This window comes from Myxine glutinosa, chromosome 3 (genome assembly GCF_964187855.1).
Source record: "Myxine glutinosa chromosome 3, kmMyxGlut1.1, whole genome shotgun sequence".
NCBI classification, from domain to species: Eukaryota; Metazoa; Chordata; class Myxini; order Myxiniformes; family Myxinidae; genus Myxine; species Myxine glutinosa.
In genome coordinates this window covers 186,831,553-186,851,895 of record NC_136263.1, presented here as the reverse complement: position 1 = coordinate 186,851,895, position 20,343 = coordinate 186,831,553, and the positions used below count along the sequence as shown (strand labels likewise).

The 20,343-nt window shown below is 45.6% G+C and overlaps 1 protein-coding gene across 2 annotated transcripts in view; it reads left to right on the top strand.

The window, feature by feature from the left end:
• Positions 1-20,343, top strand: part of LOC137422978 (uncharacterized) — a 244,669-nt gene that overhangs the window by 95,261 nt on the left and 129,065 nt on the right. For both annotated transcript variants that reach the window (XM_078774865.1, XM_078774864.1), the window contains exon 3: positions 17,909-18,011. In XM_078774865.1, coding sequence (XP_078630991.1) covers positions 17,909-18,011 — 103 coding nt within the window. The remainder of the gene's footprint in view (positions 1-17,908; positions 18,012-20,343) is intronic.

The window sequence follows — 20,343 nt, the reverse complement described above, 5'->3', positions numbered from 1 at the left end:
CTGACAAATTTGGCATGTTCTCCAGCACTGTTCAGCTATAGGTGTGAATCCAGTAGCATACCAATGTGCTGAAATTAATGCACGCATCTCCCCTTTGCTCGTATGGCTAACACCATGCCCCAGACGAGCAAGCCATGGCAACAAAGCTTGCGAAGCCACCATGCGGCCGTCACAAGAAGTCCATAGCTGAGAGTCATTGTCATATTTACATCCTGCTGATTACGCCAGACGGTTAAGGATGGGGCTGGGAGTCTGGTGGAGGAAGAGGAAGAGGAAGAGGAGGAGGCAGCGTTTTCCTTAGGGAGGAGGTGGAGGTTATGAGGGAGGCGACGGGGATGGGTTTGAGTCCGGAGAGTGGTGGGGTTGTAGGGGGCAGGGGAAAGGTGGGATGAGGGAGGGGAAGAGGAGGAGGGGAAGGGATATTGTCGGAATCTGGATGGAGGGGTAGTGGAAAGAGCACGTTGGTAGAATGGACCCAGATTTGCAATTCTATACTATGAGAGGCTTGTCTGTGTCAGTTTTCTCTGGGATGGCCCAATGGATTTTGTCAAACTTTCAGATGTCCATCATTGAGTGCTGGGGAGTGTTTTGGGCAAAAAAACTGGTTTTGAAAATTTTCTAAAAGAAAAAAATGGTTGGATTTTTAAAAAATTGCTCTGTCGTGCCCAAGCATTTGTAGCTATGTGAAAGGTATTATTAAATGATCCCCGACTCCATTCCTTTGTGGGTGGAGGGAAGTGTTTTTTGCACCCACACAAAAATAGGAAAAAACCAAAATTCGATTTCTTCAAAATACCAACAGGATTAGGACATCACCGGTCACGTACCCTGCTAGTATTCTTACTTTAATTCACAGACCGGTGTATGTTTGTGTGTTTGTTTGTGACGCTACTCCTACTGTTCTGGGCCAATTACATTCAGACCTGCTACATATGGTCAGCATGACACCATTTAGTGGATAAGGGTGTTTTAATTTTTGCCGGTGGTCTTGGGGGAGCAGCCTTCCTTATGTGTATCTGTATAATATTCTCTGTCGGTGATCACGTCTGTGCGTCTGTCCATGTGTTTGGCCTCCCCCATTGATGGAGTAGCTCCACCCACTCTGGAAGGTGCTTCAAAAACAAATCGCCACCATTTTCTTTCCTCGCATAGCTTTGAGGCCTCTTTTGTTAGGCCTGCAGTGGCTTGCTCTCTCACAGTTTTATTTCAACTCTAATTCGATATCTCATCTCATTTCATTTTTCACAGTCTCCAACTTGGCTCTAGACTCGGTTGCAAAAAACAGGAAGAAAATTCAATGAAAGTTACTGTTTATAGAACAAAATGCATTTTAAATGAAATGAAAGCCTGTCCATTGAGACTCCCTCACGGCTTTATCTCTACTCTAATTCACAATCACAGTCGCTGGGATGGTTCAAGTCTCTGTTTCAGCTGAAGTTGAGAAAATCGGCGAAATTTATTCCAACAGCCGTTTTGAATGTTTCAACTGGTCGGACGAGATGTGGGCACGAGGAAGGAGAGGAGAGAATGTTCCCAGGACTTCCTTATTTATATTATTACTTAGTAAAAGTACAGCGACTGAATACTGAATATTGGACCTCCGCTTCTGGTTCCCCTAGTGTGGAAGCGTACTTCGATCTCCACGTCATCAAAGTTTAAGTATTTTCCCATTCGAGAGGGGAAGGGGTAGGGAAATGGGGGGAGGAGAGGGGGGAGGGGAGGAGAGGGGGGAGGGGAGAAGAGGGGGGGAGGGGAGAAGAGAGGGGGGGAGGGGAGAAGAGGGGGGGAGGGGAGGGGGAAAAGGGAGGGGGGAGGGGGGAGGGGGGAGAGGGAAGGGGAGGGCCAGTCAACAATGACGTTGCAGTTCTCATGGTCGGAGAGCAGCACAACAATCGCGACATCGTCCTGCATCTTCGCAACAGCACGAAGCGGATTTTGGAGACTCACCGATCCTGTGACGCCCTCCAGTACCGGCGTTGCCCGGCGGGGGAAGGGAGACCCGTACATTCCCAACCCGTACATTCGCCCTCTCGACTCGAGCTCACTCGGACAAAAGCCTCGCACAAATTACACGGTGAAGGCCCAATGGCCATGTCTATGCCACAAATCAAGTATGTGAGGGAGTCGGCCGCACTGAATTGAAAATATATAGAACGCTCGTACTCAGTGAAAAGTGAAGCCGCCGTGTCGCCATCTTGGTTAGCACGACTCGACCAACTCGCTTCGTGGCGGCAGGGATGGAACATCACGTGATCGCTCTGAGCGAATCAGCGCGCTGCTCTGCCACCGGTCAGATTCCGTGTATAATATTCCTTGCTGAAATGCGCTGAGGTAAAAATATGGTAAAAAAATATTATGAATTTTTTTTTTTAGGTAGGCCATGTTCTTCCCAGGCTCAATGGCCATGTCTATGCCAAATATCAAGCACGTGAGCCTCCATTTAGGAGTCTATCGGTAACATCACACACACACACACACACACACACACACACACACACACACACACACACACACACACACACTGTGTTTTATATATATAGATAGATATGTTACTGTGTGTTTCTAGTTAGTCTTGGTTTGTAATTAATCGTTTTCTGTTCGCACCGCGTGCGTGGCCTGGTACCTTGAGGCTTCCTTCTTCCCGTCGGTGTTTTGTGAATTTAAGTTCTTTCCTTCATTGTATTTGATTTTTCTTTGATTATCTCTTCTCCACCTAACTTTCCCGAACATCTTACCCTTTGTCTAACGTTAAAAAAAAGAAAAGTTTCCTTCTCTCTTCGCGGGCCCTTCCCACGTGTGCTGTTGCCCCCTTTATCGACTTTTCTTCCACCTTGTTAGTTTTTGAATTGCGACCAAAGGAGTTATATCACCTCCACCTAATTTTCTGAGTAATTCAATCATATTTTATAATCACCATCCACTTTTGACTTTAATATAACTCTGAACCCGCCCTGCATATCCACAAACATTTCCAACTTACTTTTCAATTAATCAGTAACTCCAAAGTAGGCGCGACCAATGACGCACGGCACACGGCAAGCCCCTCCCCTCCTAAACTCCCCCTCGCTCCAACCCCTCCGAAACTCCCCCCTCTCCACTCCCCTTCAAATCTCCTCCTCATTCCTCCCCTTCAAAAATCTCCCCTCATCCTTCCCCTTCAAAAATCTCTCCTCACCCCCCCCCCCCCTCAAAATTTCCCCTCACTCCTCCCCTTCAAAACTACTCCCCACACTCCCATTCTAATCACCCCCCTACTATCTTTCTCCAATTCTCCCCCCTCCCCCCTCCTCCTCAAAGCTGCCTCCTCCCCACCTCCTCTCCCTTCCATCACATACCTCCACCTCCTCCAACCTTCTACTTTGCTCTGCTCCTCCTCAAACAACACCTCACTGCACCTCATTCCATCACCATCAAACCTTCTCTCCTCCTCATCCTTCCCTTTCTCCCAACTTTTCTGCAATCTCTGACACACGATCAACAGCTCTCCCTACCTCCCCTCTCACCCCTCATCTTACCCGACCTCCCCTCCCGTGTCCTGTACCCGATGCCCCCCCTCCCTCTTCCTTAACGGTATGGACCTCAAACATCCGGGGCCTTCGCTCAAATCTGACTGATCTCTCCATACAGGTTGCTTCTCACAAACCAGACTTGATCTGCTTAACAGAAACTTTCCTCCTTAAAGATGTCTCCGATTCCTTAATATCTCTCCCTGGTTACTCCCTCCTCCGGTATGATAGACCTGAGCCTCGTCCTGGTGGTGGGGTTGCTATCTTTATCAAAAACTCCCTTCCTCACTCTCCTTGCACTGCCCTATCTCCACCTCACCCCCAGGAGTACCTCTGGCTATGGCTTTCCCTCCGCTCCCACCTCTTGTTAATATGTGTGTTGTACCATCCTCCAAACAGTGATGACTCCATTTACATATCCCTGTTTGACAACATGGACCAACTTCTATTCACTCATCCCAACTCTCTCTCTTGCTCATATGTGGTGATTTAAACTGTCATCATGCCAGCTGGCTGGGTGTGGACGTACCTCTCACACCAGCCATGGCACCTCAGCAGAGGACTTCTGTGACTCACTGGGACTGACACAATCTGTCAATTTCCCGACCCGGATCTCAGTCAATGGAGTATCTTCTCTTCTCGACTTGGTTATGACAAACTTCCCTGCAAATGTCTACTGCTCTTCCTCTGCTCCATTTTGTTCTTATAATTTGCTTGTAAAAGTAGACATCTCTCTGGCCATTCTCAGAGAGCCTCCCCAGTGCCGATGAGTCTGGCGTTTCACTCAGGCTGACTGGCACGGTCTTCAAGCAGCCATCAATCATCTGGACTGGTCTCCCATCTCCACTGCCTCTGACATAAACTCTTGCTGGGAATTCTTCCAAAGTAAACTGCTCTCTCTCATGCACAGATTTATCCCATTATCTTTTTTTTTTTTGGTTTGTATACAAGATCGAGGCTCGTGAAAGAGCTAACATTTATCACAAAATTATCACAGACACATAAAACATATAAGGGGAGCGGTAGACAAGATGGGGAGAGATGGGGAAGCACACAAACACAACATTTGAGAGCAGGAACATCGGGAGATCTGTGGGAGGGAGAGGGTTTGGGGGGGAGGAGGCAGGGGAAGGGGGGAGGGGGTGGGGAGAAGTAGAAAACACAAGGACACTTCAAGGACTTCCAAGAAAGAACTTGGTATTTCATTAAAGTGGATCTGTGGTGAATTAGCGGGGGTAGAAAAGATCAAGGTTTTGGATGGGGGAAGACGAGAGATGGTGGTGAACTGCTGTTTTAAAGACCTGGAGGGAGGAGTGGGATTGAAGAGAGTGAGGGAGTCTGTTCCAGAGGCAGGAGAAAAGAGGAATGAAGGAGTGAAGGTCAGTATAGAGTCTTGATTTTGGCAGTTTAACCATAAGAGGGTTGCTGGCAGATCTTGTGCGACCTGCAGGAATATTTGGGGGACAGAGCTCAGACAGAGCTGGGCGAGCAAGGCCGGAGAGGAGTCGGTGGAAGACAGAAAGACCACCAAACCTGCCTGCGGTTAGTAAGTGAAAGGCTCTCGGAGTTGGCTTCATCGCGGGATATTCCAATGATTCTGAAAGCTTTGGTTTGAACAGCGTGAAGCAGAGTTCGGTGTGAGGCAGGAGCACCGGCCCAGAGGGAAGAACAGTATTCCATCATTCTGCAACTGTCTTCAGTTGTTATACCCTTCCTCCCATCCATGGTACACTGAAGCTCGTGGTGAGGCAGTTGCCATGAAACTACTTGCCTTCACCTCATTGAAGGCTCATCCAACTGAAGGCAATCTCAGTTCCTTTCACAAAGCTCAGAACAAATGTGTGTCTACCCTCAGGAGAGCCAGGAAACAATATCTCTCTATTCTCAAGACTGAACTCTCAAACCTGTCTCCCTCCTCCAAATCCTGGTGGTGTCTGGTCAAATCTGTTTCTGGTGTTTGTTCCCCTTCCATCCCCTCCCTTACCTCAAATGGCTACACAGCTGACACCGCACGTGAAAAAGCTGAACGCCCCAACTCTGTGTATGCCTCAAACTCTTGTGTCCCAAACCCATCTCTCTGTACCCACCATACCCAGTCATACACAGCTGCTCCTGGACTGTGTCCTCTCCTGACAAGGTGGAGAAGTTTTTGTCAAATCTCGACTGATTCTGCAACTGGACCAGACGGCGTCAGCCCACGGGTCTTAAAATCCTTCTCTGCCGCTCTATCTCACCCTCTCTCTGTTCTGTTCTCCCTCTTTTGCTCTAGGTCCGTAGTTCTTAACTTTGGTTCGACCGAACCCCAGAGGTTCAGTGAGCCAGTCTCAGGGGTTCGGCGGAGGTCCTCCGAAATGCATTGCATTTTTTTTTGTTTTTTTTCCTGTATCAATTTTGAATCTATGTGTAATTACACTTGTTATTAATATTATTATTATTTTGCTATGTATGTTACGAACGAATGGAAATGTTATTTGTAATTGTATTCCCATCGCATTCATGGTTTCTCTGGTCTGTGTTTAAGATAAGTTGTTTCACACTGACTGTAGTAAGTTGAATCAATGAGCAACTTGCTAATTATTCTGTTGATGGTGCTTATTTGCTTACTTACTTACTGGATTTTGGACTTTGCAGGTGTTCGGAAATTCCAGTGAATAGCCTCGATTAGCTTGCCGTGTGCCATGTGTCATTGGTCACGCCTTAATTTGGAGTTACTGATTAATTGAAAAGTAGGTTGAAAATGTTTGTGGATATGCAGGGTGGGTTCAGAGTTATATTAAAGTCAAAAGTGGATGGTGATTATAAAATATGATTGAATTACTCAGAAAATTAGGTGGAGGTGATATAACTCCTTTGGTCGCAATTCAAAACTAACAATTCGCAGTTTTCTATGTAATATTATAAGGGGATTTGAGGTGACATCGAGTTGAGTAGATAATAAATCCCGTCATCATAACTATAAGTTATGTTTTCTTCGTTAAAATTTCTCAGTTTTCAGAGGGGTACTGTTTATATTTTAGCATGTTCCTTTTTTAAAATTTTTGTCATATAATTATTTGCCCCAACTCAATTAAGATCAGTTTGTTCCTTTTTTCTTTTTTTTTTTTCTTTTTCCCCCCCCCCAGTGTGTCGAGCAAAAAAAGGAAGTGGTTGGAGGATTACGTGCGGTATGGGTTCACGTGTTTGACGGAACGGGATGGAAGTCAGCGTCAATGCATGCTTTGCAATGTCAAGATGAGCAACTCCAGCCGTGCACCAGCAAAACTACGGGAATTCAAAAAACTGCATGGTGAGGGGCAGTACAAAGACGCAACGCTGGATGAATTCAAATTGAAGAGTCCGATTCGACGCAAGTGCTACCTTGCCCACTCTCGGCTTCGTTCTAATTGACAAACCGATCCTCACCGCGTCGTATGAAGTTGCGCACCTGATCGCAAAGCAGGGCAAACTGTACACCGTTGGCGAGACACTCATCAAACCGGCCGCGTTGAAGATGGCCAACATCATGCTGGGAAAAGCTGCTGAAAACAAGTTGTCTCTCGTTCCACTCTCAAATGATACCATCAGATGCAGAATCGACGACATCCTCACCCAGTTAGTTGCAGATTTAGTCGCGAGCCTGACGAAATTCAGCCTTCAACTCGACGAGACCACCGACGTTTCGAATTTGAGCCAGCTCATCTTATTTGTGCGTTATGTCAAAGGAGACTAGATCAAGGAAGACTTTCTGTTCTGCAAGCCTCTCACAACAACGACGAAGGCAGCTGACGTGACGAAGCTTGTGGACGACTTCTTCAGAAGCAACGGCCTCTTGTGGAACATGGTGTCTGCAGTTTGCTCGGACGGAGCTCCAGCCATGCAGGGATGCAACTCCGGTTTTGGAGCGCTGGTGAAGGCCGATGCACCACACATCATCGTCACGCACTGCGTCCTGCACAGACACGTGCTGGCATCAAAAACCATGCCTCCAAAACTGGCCAATGTTCTGAAAATTGTCGTTGAAACAGTGAATTGCATGCGGAGCCATGCTCTGAATCATCGCATCTTCAAAGAGCTGTGCAATGAAATCGGCTCTGAATTTGAAGTGCTTCTCTACCACTCTAACGTTCCATGGTTATCACGAGGGAAGGTAGTGAGCCGTGTTTTTGCCTTGCGTGTAGAATTAGCGCTGTTTTTGCGAGAACACCAGCATTGCCATGCAACGCACTTCCAAGAGTCAGAGTTCATCCTCGCCTTGGCTGACATCTTCGACGCACTCAATTATCTCAATTGCCAGATGCAGGGCGGTGGAGTGAATGTCATAGAATCTGAAGAAAAGCTGAGCGCTTTCCGAAAGAAGTTACCGTTGTGGAGGCGGTGAACAGAGAACGACAACTTCGCGAACTTTTCGCTACTGGACGAGTGTGTGAGCGGGATCGACGATGAGTCTGAAGTTGGAGGCACTGCTGTACCGGGGGAGGTGAAGCAAGCGATTGCCACGCACTTGGATGAGCTAGGAAAGTCATTCGACGGCTACTTCCCCGACAAAGAACAATACCCAGCATGGGTGTGGCAGCCGTTTACTTTCGACGTTGCAACGGCCGATGTCAACGACCAATTCCTCGACGACCTCATCGAACTTCAGCAGAGCCAGACTCAACAACAACACTTTGGCACAACAACGCTCTCAACGTTTTGGTGCCGCAAAATGGAAGGGTATCCTCACATCGCTAAAATTGACCTTGAGATCCTCATGCCGTTCGTTACAACGTATCTCTGCGAGCATGCATTTTCGAAACTGGTGGACATTAAAACAAAGAAAAGGAGCAGGCTTGCATGCAAAAATTATTTGAGGGGGGCCCTTGCCAAAACAAAACCACGCATTTCCCAGATCGCCTCCCGAAAAGAAGAACAGAAAACACATTAAGATGCAATTCTTCTTCATTTTTTTTTTCAAATTTGAGGGGTTCAACGAGTGTTCGGTGGGTTTCGTTAGGGTTCGGCGCCTTTAAAAAGGTTAAGAACCACTGCTCTAGGTCATCTGCCATCTGCTTGGAAATCAGCAAAAATTACCGCTTCACACAAAAAAGATGCTAAAACAGATCCTTGCAACTACAGACTAATCGGCCTACTCCCAATCATCAGCAAGGTCATGGAATATATCATTGCTTCTGACCTCAAATGCTTCGTCTTCTGCAATGGCTTGATCTCGGATCATCAATTTGGATTCAGACCAGGTCGTTCTACTCTTTGACATGCTGCTTCTGCTGTCTCAACAATGGATGGAGGTCCTCAATGTCAAACAGGAAATTTGAGCTGTCTCCCTTGACATATCACGTGCCTTCGATGCGGTCTGGCACCCAGCTCTGCTCACCAAACTCTCATCCTCTGCTATCCTTGGAAATCTCCACGCATGGCTTGCGGACTTCGTCTCTGGTCGTAGTCAACGTGTGGCCCTGAATGGATTTCTCTCATCTCCCCTTCCTGTTCAGGCTGCAGTTCCCCAAGGCAGTGTTCTGGGCCCTGTGCTGTTTCTGGTCTTCATCAATGATCTCGCCGACTCTCTGGAAAATCCTCTCTATCTCTTTGCTGATGACATCGCTCTCTTCTGCTCCATACCTCATCCCCCAGTTCGGCAGTCTGCAGCCTCCTCACTCTCTGCAGACCTGGAAAAAAATCAGTCTGGTCAAACAAGTGGAACATGCCTTTCAATCCTGACGAATCTCACACTCTCACTTTGCCTCTCCGCAATAACCGACTGGACAACCCTCCCATCTACTTTCTCAACAATCCTCTCCAAGAAGTTCTGTCACTCAAGCTTTTGGGTCTCACTGTGTGCCATGATCTTTCCTGGGAAAACCACATTTGCAAGCTGTTCTCCAAAGCCAATCGCCAACTGGGCATCTTCTGTCGTGCGAAGTCTTTCCTTAGCACGCCTGAGCTCCTCACCACGTACAAGCCTTTCATCCGCAGATCAATGGAATACTGCTCTCCCATCTGGGCTGGTGCTCCTGCCGCACCCCTATCTTGGCTTCACACTGTCGAAACCAAAGCTTTCAGAATCATTGGAATCTCCTGCGATGAAGGTAACTCCAAGGGCCTTTCACTCACTCACCGCAGGCAGGTTAGTGGTCTTTCTGTCTTCTACCAACTCCTCTCCGGCCTAGCTCCCCCAGCTCTATCTGTGCTCTGTCCCCCTACAGGTCGCACAAGAACTGCCAGAAACCCTCTTCTGGTGAAACTGCCAAAATCAAGACTCTCTGCTCACCTTCACTCTTTCATACCTCTTTTCTCCCGACTCTGAAACAAACTCCCACACTTTCTTCAATCCCACTCCTCCCTCCATGTCTTTAAAACAGCTGTTCACCACCATCTCTTATCTTCCCCCATCCAAAACCTTGATCTTTTCTACCCCCGTTAATGCACCCCAGATCCACTTTCTTGAAATACCTACTTCTTTCCGAGAAGTCCTAGAAGTCCTTATGTGTCAGGTTTTTTTTGTGTGATTAATGTTAGCTCTTACATGAGCCTCGATCTTGTATACCAAAAAAAATAGAAACCCAACAAGTTTGGGATAGAACTTTCGTTTTATTATATATTTTTTTTATTCCTGGGGTGTACGAGGTGTGTTCAAAAAGTATCCGACCTTTGTTCATGAAAAATACTCGTATCCAGACACAACAAACTTATACTAATGTCCTTCAAAGTAGTCCCCTTGGGCTGCCACACACTTCTCCCAACGGTTCTGCCACTGTCGGAAGCAGCGCTGGAACGCCTCTTTTGGGATGGCGCGCAGCTGGTCCGTCGCATTCCGCATGATGTCTTCTCTGGACTGAAATCTGGTCCCTTTCAGGGGCATTTTCAGCTTGGAGAAAAGCCAGGAGTCACACGGAGCCATGTCATCATGTCACACGGCACAACCATCACCAAGGAGTATTACCAAGAGGTTCTGCGTCGCCTTCGTGACGCTGTGTGATGCAAACGGCCGGACCTGTGGGCAGCGGGCAATTGGCAGCTCCATCACGATAACGCACCCGCCCATTCTTCACATTTGATAGAGTTTCTTGGCCAAACACAACACACCTGTGCTTCGTCAGGCTCCCTACTCTCCCGACATGGCTCCGTGTGACTTCTGGCTTTTCTCCAAGCTGAAAATGCCAGATCAGATTTCAGTCCAGAGAAGACATCATGCGGAATGCGATGGTCCAGCTGCGCGCCATCCCAAAAGAGGCGTTCCAGCGCTGCTTCCGACGGTGGCAGAACCGTTGGGAGAAGTGTGTGGCAGCCCATGGGGACTACTTTGAAGGACATTAGAAGTTTGTTGTATCTGGATACGAGTATTTTTTATGAACAAAGGTCGGATACTTTTTGAACACACCTCGTATATACAGAGTTTGTTTAAAGCGAGTTAACTCTTTTCCAACAATGGAATTAAACAATACAGTACTTCAAAAATGTACACAATAATGTAAACCAACTGTGGAATACAATATTTATTAATAACGTTTGGTTTTATCGCTTTGTACTTTGTGGAGCGAAATGTTTTCGATACTTTCAAGTTTAACGTTGAAGTCATGGCGCCATAGGCTTATGATGGGCCTCTGATGTGCATTTTAAGACTAAATCAATGTGTCTTCTATCATAAGTTACCTTTTGAAGAAACAAAGGTACATTTTGATTCCAACTCAAGCAAAGAAAGAAGAACCACCTTTAGAGGCCATTTTTCCCTGCAAAGCAGGGGTTTTTCGGGCACCAAGGTCCCATTTTTGAAGCAATGTTTTACGGCCAGATGCCCTTCCTGCCACCAACCCTGTTAGTCGACTCTTGCGACACACAGGGAATTACCATTGAACTGGTACTCAATTTGCCGACCTCGGAAGGATGACAGGCTGAGTCAACCCCCCTGGCGTTAATTCAGCGATCGACCGGGATTCGAACCCAGGATCCTAGGATCCCAAGCCAGCACCCTAACCACTAAGCCAACACCAGGCTTGTACAACTCAAGCAAAGGAAACCAGGTAATGCCTGTTTCGTTTGGAGCGATTATCCACCGCCCAAAAAAATGCGTTTTCATAGTTTATTGCCATAGGAAATAAAATAGTGAAATCTTTAATGAAATTTTTTGTTTCGTTTTTGCACAAGTTTTCAAGGCTGAATCGTGTCACATCCAGGATTAACAAAGAAACTCCATTTCACGTTACCCATCCCATCCCATTACAGCAAAAATATTACCCATCCACATTACATCACCATCCACATCACAGCTGGTGGTCAAATTCACCTGTGACACTCATGTCGCGGTCAGTGCACACAGCTCCGCCCACAATCACCAATCCTGTTGCTAGGTGACACTAATGATGAGAGCGCATCCCTTACATTACCATTTCGCCTCTATGGTGCACATGCGTGAATAAGTAGTCCGTGTTTTCCCTGCTCTCTATAACAACATCCATTAGGCTCGTGACGAGAACGAAGCACGCAACGAAGTATGCTGTTGCTAACCCTCCGGGCCGCACACCACACCACCTTGAACTGCCCAACCGCGCACATATTGAACCCTACCGAAGACGGTCGTTACATCATGAGCTATTTGGAGGACTTTCTGAATTGCCTTCTGGGAACTCTCGCATTGGATGCCAATACAGTGACACCACAGGCTCAGTCACACACACACACACAAAGTCAGTCACAGACAGACACAGAGTGAATGACATTGAACCCCATAACGCTACGACGCATCACGTGGTTCACAGCTCAACACATCGCAGCCTCCCTTGGAGGCGCTGGATACTCCAGCATGCCGCCTGATCTCTACTTGTATTGCTATTAAAACGACAATAAGGAAATGCGCCCCGCACAACCCTCTGGCCGCGATTTCCTGGAGCCTCGACGGCTCTCCATCTATCTGTTCCCCGCGTCCAGTGCCACCAGCACAGGCACCCATTTGCCTGCCATCTTCACACAATGCAACAATGCCATGCTTCTGCTATCCCACAAAGCGTTAATCAGCTTCTTGACCACAACCATTCCACAACTCATTAAAATATCTACCAGTAAAAATCCACAATCCCATCCTCATCACCAATCTATGTGGGGGCTCAGGCCCCTTTCCCCACTCCAGGAATAAGCTCCGAGACGAACTCGGACTGTTAACAAGAGGTTTATTATAGATAATGAAACATGCATGGAAGGAGTCAGCGCATAAGCCAGTGGTGCTCAAGGATGCAACAGGAAGCAGGATGCATAAGCAAGTAACGTTTGAAACTGTAACAGTATACAACATTGAGGCTCCAAGGATACACACAGCCTCCTTGGAAAGCCACACCAGCTGTCAGGTTTAAATATCTTCTCAGGACAAAGAAAACTCAAAAGCCCCCACCTCAAGCCATCATGTCGGTTTTCCAAAGCACGAGACTACTCCTTTTCCCAGACACAGCTATTCCTGTTTTCTATACAAAGTGAGAGAGGCAGGATAAGACCCAGCTACAAACAGCTTTGAAGACAATGGTAATGGAAAGCGCAAGGGAAAGGAATGTTTATTCAAGGTCGTTTAGCCTCGGTCACAAGAGGCTGTTAACATGTTTTCCAAAAGGCCAGTTTGCTTCGTGGTTTGTGAAAATGCCATTCAGTGCAATGCTGCCATCTAGGGGATAGGAGATTTGACCATGAAATCCCCCACACACATATACTTTAAAGAAGCTTATTTGAAATCTTTAATTAAAAAATTGTCATTTTGTATGCTGCAACAAAAAGAGTAAATGTGGTTTTCGCCAGACAGAAAGGTGTAATGTAATGTTCTTGTACACAGCCCATAATACTTTTTTTCCCCAGGGACTTTTCCATTTGAGCTGTATTCTTTATATAGTCAGAATGTTTCATTCTTTAGACATTTCATTCTTTCATTCCAACTTTTCATTCTTCAGACGTAGTCACATTCTTTAGACGTTTTCTTTTTTCTAAAGAAAATTTCATTCTAAAGTTTTTAGAAAGACATTCTAAAGTTTCATTCTTTAGACGTAGTCACAATAAAATGTTACAATTAGGTACTCTGTACATGGGGAGAGGGGCAGACCTTTGTTCTCCAAAGGCTGGTGCCAAACCTGCAGATGAGGTCGAGGTGGTCATGTTGGAACAGATTGAATCTGGTCAGGTAATTACGATTACAATCGCTGTGGAAGTGGCCGCTGCATTTGTCGTGATCCCGTGCTGTCTCGTGTTAGGCACGTTGTTTTCTCATTTTCTTGGTGCAAGTTGCTCTCGACGTCAGAATATGCTCCATATGCGTCGCGTGCATCCAAGCTGTCTTTAGCTCAAGGTTGCGTATTGTTGGGCATGTGGGTGGTCATTCCTGCTTCTTTATGTCAGCGCTATCTCAATGAGTTGCATGAGGGTCATTTGTAACTGCCATTTCCAAAATGAATAAAAGAATGAGGGAACAGAATGAGACCACCAATGAACGTCGTGATCCTCTCCACCTCCCCTGTGTGTGAACCACTCCCCTGTGAGCGATGCACTCCCCTGTGAGTGATCCACTCCCCTGTGAGTGATCCACTCCCCTGTGAGTGATCCACTCCCCTGTGAGTGATCCACTTCCCTGTGAGTGATCCACTACCCTGTGAGTGATCCACTACCCTGTGAGTGATCCACTACCCTGTGAGTGATCCTTTCCCCGGTGCAGTGGGAGGGATGGGGCGGAGAGGGAGAGGATTTGAGCTCTTGAAGTTGCATGTGACATGAGGTGTAATTGCATCTTAAAAACTATTTCACATGTGCATGCACATGCATTCACATGTTATTAGAAGGAAATTAATTGTGTGGATTACATCATTTGTGTATGTGATGAATTGCCAGTAACCATTTTGTAAAACTGTGCAGGTTCAGCATCTAAATGAAGATGTCCAAATGTCACACACGTCCATGCCCGGGGGATTCCCACGGGCGTCTCCACTGGTATATATTATACAGTCGTGGCCAAAAATATTGGCAATCTTGCACCTTTTTCAAATAACTCACATTTTCTCTAAAAATAAGTTGAAATTGACAAAAGTATTTTGTCTCTACAATTCTTTATTTCACTGTTAATATTACAGAACTTTTGTTTTTGATTCAGGACTTAATATATTCTTTTAAATCTGGCAATAAAAATAAATGGTATTGACAAACTTATGAACACCATAGACTTAATATTTGGTAGCACAGCCTTTGGACAAAATAACTGCAGTCAAGCGCTTCCTCTAGCCGTGAATGAGCTTCCTGCACCTCACTACTGGCAGTTTGGCCCACTCTTCTTGTGCAAACTGATCCAGTTCTCCCAGATTAGAAGGGTGCCTTCTCCCAACTGCTCTTTTAAGATCTCCCTGCAAGTGTTCAATGGGATTTAGATTTGGACTCATTGCTGGCCACTTCAGAACATTCCAGTGTTTGCCTTGAACTATTCCTGGGTCCTTTTTGAAGTGTGTTTGGGGTCATTGTCCTGCTGCAAGACCCATGACCTTCGACGAAGACCCAGCTTTCTGACACTGGGTTGAACATTGTATTCCAAAATGCCTTGGTATTCTCATGATTTCATGATGCTATGCACACATTCAAGGCACCCAGTGCCAGAGGCAGCACAGCAACCCCAAAACATCACAACCTCCTCCATGTTTGACTGTGTGGAAGGTGTTATTTTATATGAAGGCTTCATTTTGTTTTCTGTAAACATAGAGATGATGAGCTGGTTGTATGTGATGAATTGCCAGTTGATAGAAGTTCAGTACACTGAATATCAATGACATGACATCATTGTTTTCTGTGTGGGATATGCTATATGCTAAGATTTAGTATTTTTTTCAGCTTTTTTTGTTTTGTTCCACTGCAAACCAAAGAAATACATCTGTGGATGCCAAGATATTTTTTTATTTCAACAATTTTCTGGAAGAAATGGTGCATTATTTGAAAAAAGTGCATGGGTGCCAATATGTGTGTGTGTGTGTGTGTGTGTGTGTGTGTGTGTGTGTGTGTGTGTGTGTGTGTGTGTGTGTGTGTGTGTGTGTGTGTGTGTGTGTGTGTGTGTGTGTGTGTATATATTGTTATGTCGGTGGGGTAGCAATATGTAGAGCCAGATAGATCTGTGTAGGTAGGTATTCGTCTGTCGCGGTAAGGAATCTGACCTGTAATTTCTGTGTGTTTAGGTGATTTGTCGGTTAAGATGTATACCTGTGGATATACCAGGAGGATGTTCGTGTGTTAACCCTATCGGACCCGTTCCACTAAAGCGAGCGCTGCTCATGAGGACCAGCCACTTCCAGCTGTGTCATGCAGTTATATGAATGGTGAAATTCATGTCAGAAGGTTGAGTATGGCCGTGGCGACTAAAGTCGGCAGCGGGTCCGATAGGGTTAAATAGAATAGGGATTAAAGAGTAGCGCCCCTGTGTGTCCACACCTGGTAGCCAAACCTTTGTCCCTTATGGCAATGCACACCTGTAGACACTTAGTTGGGCCCTTAGCGCAACATTAAAAAATCCCCTTCCCTGACAAGGACTTCGGAAGAAAAGAGGCCAGTTCGGGGCACCGCCGAATGGCCCGCAGCCAGCTACACCTCCGGCAGGCCAAGCCACATCGAGTAGCACGAGCTATGACCACGCCACAGGGAACGGGTGATTCGGTGGAGGGCACTGATTGGGTGGCGCGCCAAGGCTGACGTCACCGCCGCAAGGTTATATAGGGGCGCGCCGAACGCCATTTTCCCTCTTGCACGTCCAGCTCGAACTCTTGCGCAGCACGTCCCTCTGGTCTTGCTCTAGCTCTTGCGCAGCACGTCCCTCTGGTCTTGCTCTAGCTCTTGCGCAGCACGTCCCTCTGAATCTCTTGCTTTTCTTCTTGGTCTTGAGAGGTCCTGGTGGTCGTTGGCTCGCCATCTGCGTGGTGCTCGGTGCTCCTGGAGCTTAGTGTGGAGCACGGACCTCGTGGGTGGTCGACGAGGAGCCTGGGGTGGGCGTTGGCTCGGGCCTTCACGGTGCTGTGGTGCTGGAGCGAGGGACCTCATGGTGTGCAGCGGAGCTTGGAGATGCCAGACGACAGGACAGATAAGGACGCACCACATTCACAACTGCATAACGAACGTTTTTCTTTTGGTAATTCCTTCCTGTGTCTCGTTTCTGAAGTGAGGTGTGTGGGATCCCAATTTAGGAGCATTATTTGATTACCGTCGCGTTTCATTGTTTCGGGTTCCGTGGAATAAATCTCTATTTTTGTACATTAAATCTTGTTTGTCGAGTTGATTAATTTCCCTGCAGCTGCCGTCGTTTCGCTGAAGATGAGCGCTTTTGCCACAACTTCCACTTCCCTTCTTCCTCCGCGTTTTATTGCCGAATCCGTGTTTGGTCATCGCCTCAAGTAAGTCCGTTTTGGTCCATTGCCCTCCAAGGGCCCGTTAAGGTCCAAAAAGTAAGTACACCCTTGGCTCTAAGAGGTGGTATTGCCCCCTTTGGCAGAAACAACCTCGTCGGCTTACTTACTTACGTACTTACTTTTTCCACATGTGAAATTTGCATTTATGTTTATTTAAATTATACAATGGACTACAAAATGTAAATGTTTCATGATATTTGTTATATTATATCACCTTTATCTATCAATATTGTTGAAATGAAGATCAAATAGCTGTATGTTGAAATATGTTGAAAAAGTCAAAACTTTACATGGGGTGTACTTTTTCACGTGACTGTGTGTGTATATATATATATATATATATATATATATATATATATATATATATATACACACACACACACACACGTACGTGTGTGTGTGTGTGTGTGTGTGTATAAAACTAAAGAAACACGGTGAAGTGTCAGTCGACCCATGTGAGTACGTCTACCAATAACATATCATTTGAATGTGCGTATTGTACTCTACTTCTATCAACTTTTGAATTGTATTGGACCATGAGTACATCTATTAATTATGTATTATTGCACCGTGACTACGTCAAGACTTTTCAGACCATTAAACCTTTATCGTGGGGTCGTATTGAAAGTGTAGTATGCTTGAGCACTCGAGTAGGGGGAAAATGAGTTGTGGGGCACTCCCCCTTCCAATTTTATATTGAAGTGAATATGGGTGGGAGGGGAGGCAAGGAGAAAATTTTCTGACCATCCTCCCACAATATCACCCTGTTCCTCCCAATCTTAGCATTTTAACCGCTTGGCATCTTGGTATCTTAACATTGAAGTGTTTGTGAAAAGCTTTCTGATCATCCACATCCTATTCCATCCACATCCTTGTAGCACGTGCTTATTTGCACAACTGCCTCACTTTTAATACATATGGGTGACTCTTGCGTCGCACACGTCCCCTGTGCTATGCTCGAGATGCTTGTTCAGGTCGCTCATGGCCTGTGCTGGTGGTTCTGACATTATTTGGTTGTTTTTGTTATTTCAGGTGATTGATCACCCTCGAAAAGTATTTGTGTTCATACAGGAGGTCTGCACAACCTTAAAGGCAAATACCGCTAAAAAGAATCTTCCTTGTGCGACTGTGAAAGGTATACAATTTTTTTTCCATTCTCTTCATAATGTTACGTAAATTTTTTTCATTAAAAAGACCACATTGCATTCCCTTGCATTGGATTATCACATCCACTGAATCAACTGACTTGTTATTTAATGACATTTCCCCCCCCAGACATCCTTGTGAGCTATTAGGGCACTTTTGGCAAGACTATGCATAAGTAAATTGACAATGATTAACATGTATTTGTCTCCTTGTTTGTGGACACGTGCGTGCATACATGCACACATCCATTTTTAGCTCACCTGGACTTTAGTCCGGTGAGCTTATGCGATTGAGCAGTGTCAGTCAGTCAGTCAGTGAGTCTGCAAACACTTCAGTCATTATCACTTGAACCAAACAAAAAAAATTTGTTGAAACTTGGCCACAAGCTTCATATCTGATGCCTAACGAAGGTATATTGACCGAATCAAAATTTGCGCTCATTAACGGACCTGAAACCTAAAACGCTAAAATTTAATGCCCTAACCTACAGGGGGTGCAAAAAAACATGACCCGTAAACGTGCATCGCTGTAATCAGCATCGAGAGAGCTTTCACTTAACCTATCACGTGACCAGATTCTGCACATGAACAAAATTTCGATATTTTGACATCATTGATTGTTGTTCGTGATCCAGGTGAGCTTCAGGACCTGCGGTCATATTTTCTTCTTGATAACTCTGTGCCTTACAACAGTTATAATCATTTCATGAACGTAATAGCTTTTCTTGATGTAGTGCATTAACATTTAAACTCAAAAGGATGTTGTGTAATGTTTAAGAATTTTTTTATGCAAACCTTGAAATAGTTGCATGCCTAAAGTAAAAAGTTAGTGATTTGTCAGCAAGTCACCAATTTTCTGACATGCCTGGATCATCAGCTGGACTGCGTTCTTCATGGAGGCTTCAACCCTTTCAGCTCATAACATATGCACGATAGACCAGTGGATCCATGACCTATGTACACAGTACGTCTATGCATTCGGCAATGCAGCCTCACTTGCTAATATTTCAACCTGTAGCATAACGCTCCACCTAAAAATGAACTTAGATGCTGGAGGAGCCCGTTTGATCCATCAAGTCTGTGCTGCATCTACAACACGTTAATTCATTATCACAGTTTATCAAGATAAATTCACTGAGGGAAGGTTGTGTGTGTGTGTGTGTGTGTGTGTGTGTGTGTGTGTGTGTGTGTGTGTGTGTGTGTGTGTGTGTGTGTGTGTGTGTGTGTGTGTGTGTGTGTGTGTGTGTGTGTGTGTGTGTGTGTGTGTGTGTGTGTGTGTGTGTGTGCGTTCGGTCACCATAGTGGGGGCAATCACAGACACAACCAGGGTGTTGCATACACATACATTACAAAACATAGTAAAATTTTATGCTATACATCACTATTTTTCATTTTTGAGAGGGTGAGAATGGGGGCAGGGACATAGTTGTAGGGTGAGGAATGAAGAAATGCAAGCAGCATATTCACTTTTTGATAAGACCCTCTCATGACAAAATCACGATGTGTATATACAATCGCCCATCTATACCTCAGCTACTACCTTCCAGTGCTGCCAATATCCATGTACCCCTCTATCCTCAATGCATCTAGGTACCCATTTGATTGTAATGTAAACCTATCTACTGGTTCTGCTGCCATTAGCTTTTCAGGGAGACTATTATATGCATTAACAACGATGAGTGAAAGACTTGCCTTGCTACTGTCCTAACGCTCCTGCTCTTAACTCTCATGCTGTGTCCCCTGATCCTATCACTGTAAATTCTGCTGAAAAACTCTTCTGAATTTATTTAGACTATACCATGGGTCCTCAAAAGGCAGCCCGCAGTCTCTATCCGAACTGCAGGCATCATCAGCACGGACTGCAGAGCTAATCCAAGCTAACCACACGTCAATTATTATTAGGTTTACTCTCCATGAAATGGAGAGTAACCTATTCTTACTGCTAGAGTTTTTCTTATTATTCTTCCACGCTATTTTGCATCTCCGAAAACTTCATAATTAAGTTTCTCAGCAACCGCTGGACGGATTGACAGGAAATTTTCATCAAATGATCGGCTAGGCTCGTAGAATTTTTAAATGCTAATGATGACGTCATAGGTCACGTGGTATGGGCGCCATCTTGTAAAACACCTTCAACTTTGCCCCTCTGTATCTCCGAAACGGCTCAATGGAAAAATTTGAGGAATGGCTCATTCTAAAGAACTCTGCAATGGGAACAAAAAACATGTGTATTGAGTATATCAAAAATGCTAACGTTAAGAGGTTAGAATTCGTCAAACACAGTTTTTCTCCCCCGAAAAAGAGATTTTTCCCCCAGATGCT